This window comes from Poecilia reticulata, linkage group LG22 (genome assembly GCF_000633615.1).
Source record: "Poecilia reticulata strain Guanapo linkage group LG22, Guppy_female_1.0+MT, whole genome shotgun sequence".
In the NCBI taxonomy this organism is placed as follows: domain Eukaryota; kingdom Metazoa; phylum Chordata; class Actinopteri; order Cyprinodontiformes; family Poeciliidae; genus Poecilia; species Poecilia reticulata.
This window is the reverse complement of record NC_024352.1, coordinates 2,687,987-2,696,580: the sequence shown is the minus strand read 5'-3', so window position 1 is coordinate 2,696,580 and position 8,594 is coordinate 2,687,987. Positions and strand designations below refer to the sequence as shown.

Genomic DNA, 8,594 nt, shown 5'->3' with positions numbered 1-8,594 from the left:
GACCTGGACGACCCCGACGAGAAAGACAAGCCCCCTCTCTCTTCAGAGCCCCTCCTCATGATGCGGGAGCAGAAACAGGCTCCTCCCACTCTGCCCCTCGCTGTYCACCCCCCCCACCCTGCCCAGCCTCAGGTCAGGCCCTTCTTGATGACTGCCATTCCCCCCGTCTGTCCAGAGGAGCTCCACCCTGCGAAGGACCCGACTGAGGCYGAGGAGGAGCGGGGGCCAGTCCGGGGTGAGCAGGGGGGCGACTCCAGCCCCGGCTTCGAGGGCAGCACTTCATCCTCCTCCTCCCTGCTGTTCATGCAGGAACCTAAGGACAGAGGTAAGACACCGCAACACCACTGAGTCCTCAGCGGAGGCTCTATGTTTCATTTGTGACCTTTGACCCCTCAGGTCAGAAGAGGGTGAATGACGTAAATTCCAGCCCAACTGCCAAGAAACACAAACGGAACCAGAAACGGACCCTGACCCCGGCCAAGGCCGACAAGAATGGAGCAGGTAGCGTGATGTCATGATCCTTCTCCATTCATTTCCTATGAAACTTGTGTGATGAGGCGACTGGACAGCCAAACGACCAGCAAAATTTGTGCATGTGAAATCTGAGCTCATAAACACGGACATGGATATGCTGCCTAGCAACACAACAGACAGTTGAAAAATGTTCAACTTTAGATGATTTTGCTGTTTTTACCTCCTGTGTTAGTTCAACAAGAACAGAGGAAAACTTGCTCATCACTCTGAGTTGAGCCCAATGTTTTAGAAACAGAGTCCACGTCACACCGTGTGTGACCCACAAACAGAGGTCATTTGTGGACTTTTTCCCTGAGATGTGGGGTGAATTRAGGTTTGGTTAAGGTTAGACTAGTAATGGTTTAGGAAAATATCTCTTTAACCATTAATGCTGTTACTAAAATGAGAGGAAATGGATATAAAGTCCCCAGTAGGGTGGAAGTACAAGGATGTGTGTGTGTGTGTGTGTGTGTGTGTGTGTGTGTGTGTGTGTGTGTGTGTGTGTGTGTGTGTGTGTAACAGCAGTTGCTAGCATCTGATCAGATTGATTGAGCTAAAACTCAACCACTTCAGTTCTTCTGACTCTTGGTGCCTCTGTGCTTCTCTCCGTCTCTCATGTTGGAAGTTAATGTCCCCTCCTGCCCTTCCCTCCTGTCCCCAGGACACAGCAGTGACAGTGAGGACCAGTCTCGGCTCTCGTCCTTGTCCAAATCCCAGAAATCTCGTTGTCCTGGTCTGTCGTCTCCGTCTGCACACAGTAAAGATAAACACAGCTCCCCCTCCCCCCAGCGTTCCTACAAGTGGACCCTGCAGCTTGGTAAACACACACACACTTTCATTACAGTTAGCTGTGGTTGGACACATCAGCTGCTTTCACACAGCAATCAAGTGTTGTTGATGGCCAGTAAGAGCTGATAAACAGTCAGTGATCTCCTCTGCCTGAGTTATATGAACTGTTTCTGTACCAAGCTGCTGATTCTTGTCTCCTGTTCCTCAGACGAGCTGGACAACATGTCGAGCACAGAGAGGATCTCCTTCCTGCAGGAGAAGCTGCAGGAGATCAGRAAGTATTACATGAGCCTCAAGTCTGAGGTGGCCTCCATCGACAGACGCAGGAAGAGACTAAAAAAGAAGGAGAGAGAAGGTGGGAGCAGCAGAGCAGAAAATGCATTTCACTTCAGTATCCTGAACGAGATTACACTCTGTTTCTGTCCTGATCAGTATGTTATCAGTTCACACTAGGGATTCAAACGGTTGATTGTTGACTAATGGTTTGTTAGATTTAAATGAGTACCAATTAGATGAAATAATAATAGTAGTTTAAACCTTAATTTGTTAGTGTTGTAATTTGGCCACCATCCAGCAGAGGGCACTGCTGGTCATCCTTAAGATGAAGGATCTTAATATACAGACAGCGGAGCCATACCAGAACGAGGGAGTGATCCGATCCAAATGGAGACCAATGTGGGATGCAAAATGTTCTTTATGTTTCTGTCTATAAATACAAACATTCAACAAGCTCCTTAAGATTCACWTAAACATCACTCTGAGCTGAGCTGCCTGACTGCTGGGACAGCCATGGCTGCCTATCAGTTAACCACTAGTGGCTTGATGAGATCAATCAACTTTATGTTAAGTTATTAATCAGCAACTTGATTTCATGGTTCAGCAAACGGAGACTGACTGTGCTGTCTTTGGTCCTCAGTGTCCCACACGACGGCGTCCACCTCCTCAGGGTCCTCAGACACAGGCATGAGTCCGTCCTCAGCCTCGCCCGCTCAGAACACCGTGGCGGTGGAGTGCAGGTGATGACACGCCCACTCCCACCCCCTGACCCTTCACCCCACAGACTTTCCCCACTTAAGTCAGCTGTGAGGACACTGCAGAGGATGGCATGTCGCTGTGACATGGGACCCCGCACTTCTTCCCAGCAGTGGAGGAGGAGCCGCACAAAGAGGCCCCGCCCACTTCACCTGATGGCTGACTTTGTTTGAGGAGCCGGCCTTTTGTTGCACTGGTGCAGAACTCTTCCTGTCTCCCCTCCCTCCCCTGCAGGGTGCCAATACTTGTTCTGGTTCCAGAACCATCTCTCCTGTCCTTTGCTTTCAGGGTCAGCGGTCAGTAAAGAACCGACGGCTGGCCGCCATTTTTAACCTTAACTGAGAAATGTAGGTGAGGAAGAAGACGGGCTTCCAGTTTCAGTTTTATCTTCTATCCAATCAAAGTTTTTATTTTAATAAGATGGTGAGAAAAAAAAAATTGAACTTTTAGTTCTTATGTAAATTAAATGTAATATTCTGAAGCTCCTTTTGTATTTATTGGCTTTGTGGACAGAATTTCTTATATTCAGGGTTTTTTTCCCCTCTTTTTATTTAGATAAATTTTGGACAAAATTTCTTACATAAAGTTAAATTTAAGTTGAAACTCTTAAGCATTTCTGAGGTACAATTAGATTTCTTGAAATGAAATCTCATAACTGACCCAACATCAGTTCACAAAATTTCAAACTGTGTAAATGAAATGTGACCATAAGCATCAAGAATGCATAAAATGAGAAGTTAGGAATCTTCCTGCTTCTGGACCCCAACTTGGCACTGACCCGCTCTTCTCCTGTTCGGTTCTGCATCAGGCTCAGACAGACGGCTGCTAGCAGCTCCTCAACATTTGCTTGTTTTGTACATAAAATGTTAAAAGAATAAAACCACACCTGTATTTGAGAACTACATTTTACACACCCCAAAAGAATAATTTCTAATATTTTCTAAGAGACTGTTTGTACTGTAGTTATTGTTTACTCCTTGGTTGTCTTTTTGGTTCTGATGTGTTTTGCTGGCGGAGATTTGAGAGCAAAAATGTAAATACAGAAACGCACACAAGCCATGCTACAAGTGTGTGTGTGTGTGTGTGTGTGTGCAACAAGCAGCGCTCTCTGTTTCTAATAAAGTTTTTAACCAGGTCTCTCGTGCTGCTGCATCGTCTCATTTTCCAGATACTTCATGATGTGATGTGTGAAAATGGCGTCATGGAGACCATGTTTCCATTGCCTTCCAGATCCACTCTGCTTGATTCACATCTCACTCACTGCTCAGTCAGGGCTTTCTCCTGTTAACTTTGATTCCCTCACAAACTGGTCTGTGTGTGAGGTAGTCTCGTAGATTCAGGTGACTGTTGAGGCCTCCACCTGTGTCTGTGATTTACCTTCTGTTTAAAACAAAATGAAAGCATCGCAGTTCCTCTGCTGAGTGTGTGTGTGATGTTCCTGGTCTTATTGCTGATTTCACTTTCTACAACCCCATCAGAAACGAGTTTAGTTTTATTTATTTAAGCTCAAAATCAAGAAGAAATCAAAAACCAGACATGAAAAGTCAAACAATATAAAAAATAGCTCAGATGAGTCTGAGTAGCAGGATGTGACGAAGAGGAAGATGTTTACATGTTGTCTTCATCAGAGTCATCCTCCTCCTCTAGAGAATCCTGAAACAAAAAACATGTCCATGTTGAGCGTCTGCAGTAACGTTTCCCACAAACCACCTGGAGGACAGACCGGACCCCCAACCTGGAGGCAGGGGGTCCGGCCGTTTCACATGAATTATAGAATTCATAACAATCTGTCTTGGCGCCTCACCTTTGCATATTTCTCTGCTTCCTCTTTGATGTCTTTGGGAACCAACTCATGTCGTCCATTCGTCACTGAAGAAACACAAGAATCAGCTGTGTTACTATGGTAACCATGTATACTGAATGTGATGTGCACATTAATTCAGGCTCATGTGTTGGAGTTTAATGGAACAAGCATTTTTCTCCCCCAGACACACCAATCAGGTTTTTACTGGTCAATTCCCAGTCTGACCTGAACACTTGGAACACTCCGTCTTACACACAGCTTCACACACATCACAACGTAGTAAACACTACAATAAACTGACTGGACAGACAGACGGGTGAATCAGCTCAAAATGTCTGCAAAATAAAAATATTTCTGTTGCATTGTAAACATTTAGAGATTAATAGACATGTCGTTTAAAAAAAAAAWTTTCTTTCAATAAAATTTTAAAAATGTGCTTAAATAAAATAAAATGGTAGGATCATCATCAACACCAAAGATGTGCCAAAACTTCTGGTTGCCATTCAACTCCAAACAGTTTGAAGCGTTTACCGACTGAACGCAGAGCAGGCTGAACGTGATTGGCTCTTACCTTCTCCCACCCAGCTGAGCTCCAGCTCAAACGCTTTATCCTTCACCTCGTCGTGTACGATGTAGATTCTGGTGAATGAAAAGAACAAAGAGTTGAAACTGGGAACCATTTGTCTGGACTGGATGTGGAAAATCCGTTTCCAGCTAAAACCTCCAACCAGGATGATTCCTGACAACCTCGTCTGGCTTTTACTCACATTTTGGCGACTTCTTTAACCAGTTCTCTGCACGTCATTTCTCTCATCTGGTGGATGATAAAAACAAAGCGCTGTGAACATGTAGCTCTTTTTTCTGTGTGAAGTGACAGAGCACTGATGTTGGGTCAGAAGACAGTCCTGGACTGTCTTAGAAACTGACCAGCAGTTTGTCCTTCAGGTTCACTTCTAGACATGCAGTAGAAACCAGAGCACAGTTATTCTACCCATTAATTTGGCAAATTCTGCCAAACACTCAGGCTTATTTCACACAGTATTGGAAATACATGAAAATATGTAAAACAAATAATTCAACTCCTTTTTTTACATAGCATTAAATTTCCTAATTATGTTCAACAGCTTCAGTTTCCGTTAACGTCAGCAGTAGAAGCGTCTCACCTGCAGCTTTTCAATCTCTGTCTTGGCAGCTTGTTTTGCTTTTCCAATGGCACATCCCCAGTAACCCTGAACACACACACACACACACACACACCACATGGTTAGTAGTGCCATCAGCAGCGCTCCCTCCCTGCTGTAGCTCTGACAGACTCACGTATGAGATGCCTGACGGGTCGACCATGTAGAGCTGCGCCCCGTCGTCTTTATTGTATGAGCCCAGGATGAAACTGAAACAACACAGAGCTGTTAGAGAGCCGSTGACCGCAGCAAACAATCACCTTCCTGCTCAAAACACACAATGACCAGAAGCTGGGCCGTATCCATGGAGCTCATCGTTTCCTCTCATCATCACAGTCCAACGTTACAAATATGACCGAAAGTTGTGCATCTTAAAGCTGCACATTTGTTCAAACTGTCACCATGTTGTCAGAATAATTTAAGAGAGAATCTGGGGGGAAAAAAAATAGAACCTAGCTCCTCTGCCTTCTCTCAGTACCAACCATCAATCAGGTCTGTCAATCATCCCCTCTGTCCTCCTCTTCCTCTCTTCTTTACTGCAACTAGCACAGCATGAGTGCTAATCTAGTTAGCATGGCCACCTAAGGCAGCAGATACATGGTGTTCCTGTAACAGTAAATTGTTTCTCCATTTGCACGTTGACCAGCGAGTACCTGAGTTGATTGACAGCACTAATCCCCTCCTCCTGGCTCTGATTGGTTGTTTCTGACCAGGAGTGGAGAATTTCTTCAGACTACAACAGCAGCTCAGAGAGGAGGTGGAGAGACGATCATCTGTCTCATCACACTGACAGGAGAGTGATGATGGTTTTAACAAATATGTCAAACTTAGGCTTGCAGCTGCAGCAGGATCCTCAGACCTGACTGATATTAGTGGAGAGCAGGTTCTGGGGCAAATCTGCTTATTGCTGGTAGGCCTGTCGTGATAAACAATAACTCAATTAATCGCATGATAAATGAAAATGATCAACCTGATTTTAATTTGTCGGCTTTATCGTTTCTTCCTGCCTTTTTCTCTTTCTGTTGACACTGGATGAAAAAAGGCTCAGCTCCGGTGCTCTGACTGCTCTCTTCCTCATTTCCTTAGTGTRAGGGAGGACGGAACTATTGCATCAGGTAGTCGGATGTGCCCATCTTCTCTATCTAAATCTAATGGTTATTAAAGGGAAATTTAGGATACAGACTTCATAATCTACTCTTTTGGCTGAATGTAGTTTTTATTTCCACTTTGGTTTCATGTTGTGTTTAGGTTTCATTCAAGTGCATTTGTTGTTAATGGAGACTGATAGTCCATTTTATTTATGTTTTTGGTTGTTTTGTTTACCAGTTCCAGTGTTCTGAAAATAAAGTTCATTTATTTTTGGCAGTATGTGCTTGCATTATTATATTATTACAATTACATCAGTTTAAAATGGTCTTCAAACAATATTATCACAAGTTTATCACAATCATTTTGAGACAATCACTCAGCAAAACCTGTTATTGTGACAGGCCTAATTGTTGGGCTCAGATGTAGAGAAGAAGAAGTGAAGCAGACATGCATGACAGCAGCAGTCAGTATTTTCACAGTGTGGATAGAAACATCTTTGGCTGAAAGAGCCTCGGCGCCCGGCAGCCATGTTGACTCACCTGCAGCCGAACGGCCTCACGGCGCTGTACAGCGTGTAAGCATGGACATACATGGCCACTCTGTCCGACAGGTGCTGCAACAACACGGCATGTTCTTAAACTGAGCCCCGAGACATGGAGACATGATGCTTCGCTCTGCAGAGTGGCTACCTTCAGAGGAATGTCGTGTCCGTAGTTGGATCTGAAGTTGGAAGCTTCTTCTCTGGCTACCTCAGCCAGGGAGCGAGCGTCAGCCAACAGGCCGGCCACCGCCTGGAGGAGCAGGCAGAACAACACCTCTACCTTATAGAGCCAGGCTGGTACGTTAGCTACACAGCTACAACACCACCTACAGAACCGGCTCCAGTCTGATCCAGTCCCACACTAAAGCCGTATTCACCACATTTCTTAAAAAATATAYACATCGTACAAATGGGATCGGTTTCCGAAAAGTTTTCACATGAGTCCAAACAAATCCGTCCAACGGTTGTTTTAAACATGCTAAACCCATAGGGGGCAGTGTAGAGCACACCTATGACAGCCAATCAGATTGCTTCAAACCAACCATGACCAGATATCCAACTATGTGTGGATATCTGACCAGAAGCTGGGCTACATTTTAAATTTTTCTACAGCCTTCTCTGAACAGCTAAACACTGATGTGTGTGTGTCACATAATTTTTCCTCTGATTTATGATAAAACATAAAGAACATGTGACCGTTAGGTCACTGATGACTGTTAGTTTTGTTGAGAAATTTGTGGACTTATTGAGGCAGAAATCTGCAACACAAATTATTTCTCTCCTATCTGCCATCAGACTCGTCTGTGCATCTGTATTTATGTATTCTTTAATTGTAATTATGAGACAGAAAGATTAGCTGCTCCTTTACAATGACAAGACTTCTTAAGGCAGATGGTGAAAAATCTACGACTTTTGTTGATTTTATATTTTATAAAATCAACAAATCAGAAGTTTTTTTATTGATCCTGACTGTATCCTCTGATTTCACCTCCATCGGTCATAAAAGCAACACTTGATCCCATCACACAGTCAGAAGAATCCCACTAACTTGTATCTGTCCTCTCCCTCCAGTGTATCATTTGATCTGAAGGTTAGGGCTCTGTCTACGTTACCATGCCGACGTGTCTGTCAATGTTGAAGATGCGTTTATTGGAGCCCTCCTCATACAGTTTGGACAGAACCAACTTCTCCACCCCAAACACAATCCCGTCCTTACAGCGGATCCCGATGGCCGTGCTGCAGACAAAACACACATTCACAGTTCACCAACAGAAACCAGCAGCTCATCACCAAAACTCAAACTAGAACCAGAATCCACACGGATGAGTCAATCAGGAGGCCTTTCATCAGGGCAGATGAGTAAACTGACCTGCTGTTCTCCACAGCCTTCATGGCGTACTCCACCTGAAACACTCGGCCATCTGGAGAGAAGGTGGAGGCCGAAAGATCGTACTGCAGCCCACACACACACACACACACACACACACACACACACACACACACACACAAAGAGTTTACATTAATGTCTATTAAAAGGCAACAATAAGAAATATCAACTTCTGTGAATGACGAGTAATTATTTTTTTCTCAAAACTGCAACTGTGAAGAAAAATAACATGAACAAAAGTAGACAAAGGGGAAAAAA

The 8,594-nt window shown here is 44.3% G+C and overlaps 2 protein-coding genes across 2 annotated transcripts in view; one reads left to right on the top strand and one right to left on the bottom strand.

Annotated features, from left to right (window-relative positions):
• The window catches only part of arid4a (AT-rich interactive domain 4A), a 25,798-nt gene extending 22,329 nt beyond the window's left edge, over positions 1-3,469 (top strand). Inside the window, exons 22-26 of the mRNA XM_008398916.2 lie at positions 1-325; positions 397-501; positions 1,175-1,330; positions 1,511-1,657; positions 2,219-3,469. Coding sequence (XP_008397138.1) covers positions 1-325; positions 397-501; positions 1,175-1,330; positions 1,511-1,657; positions 2,219-2,322 — 837 coding nt within the window. The 3' untranslated portion in view covers positions 2,323-3,469. The remainder of the gene's footprint in view (positions 326-396; positions 502-1,174; positions 1,331-1,510; positions 1,658-2,218) is intronic.
• A 325-nt stretch (positions 3,470-3,794) lies between these two features.
• Positions 3,795-8,594, bottom strand: part of psma3 (proteasome 20S subunit alpha 3) — an 8,304-nt gene continuing 3,504 nt past the window's right edge. The window contains exons 2-11 of the mRNA XM_017302395.1: positions 8,319-8,475; positions 8,062-8,185; positions 7,098-7,199; positions 6,948-7,021; positions 5,456-5,528; positions 5,302-5,367; positions 4,906-4,952; positions 4,710-4,777; positions 4,139-4,203; positions 3,795-3,987 (exon numbers count right to left, since the gene is read on the bottom strand). Of these exons, the coding sequence (XP_017157884.1) occupies positions 3,943-3,987; positions 4,139-4,203; positions 4,710-4,777; positions 4,906-4,952; positions 5,302-5,367; positions 5,456-5,528; positions 6,948-7,021; positions 7,098-7,199; positions 8,062-8,185; positions 8,319-8,475 (821 nt within the window). The 3' untranslated portion in view covers positions 3,795-3,942. The remainder of the gene's footprint in view (positions 3,988-4,138; positions 4,204-4,709; positions 4,778-4,905; positions 4,953-5,301; positions 5,368-5,455; positions 5,529-6,947; positions 7,022-7,097; positions 7,200-8,061; positions 8,186-8,318; positions 8,476-8,594) is intronic.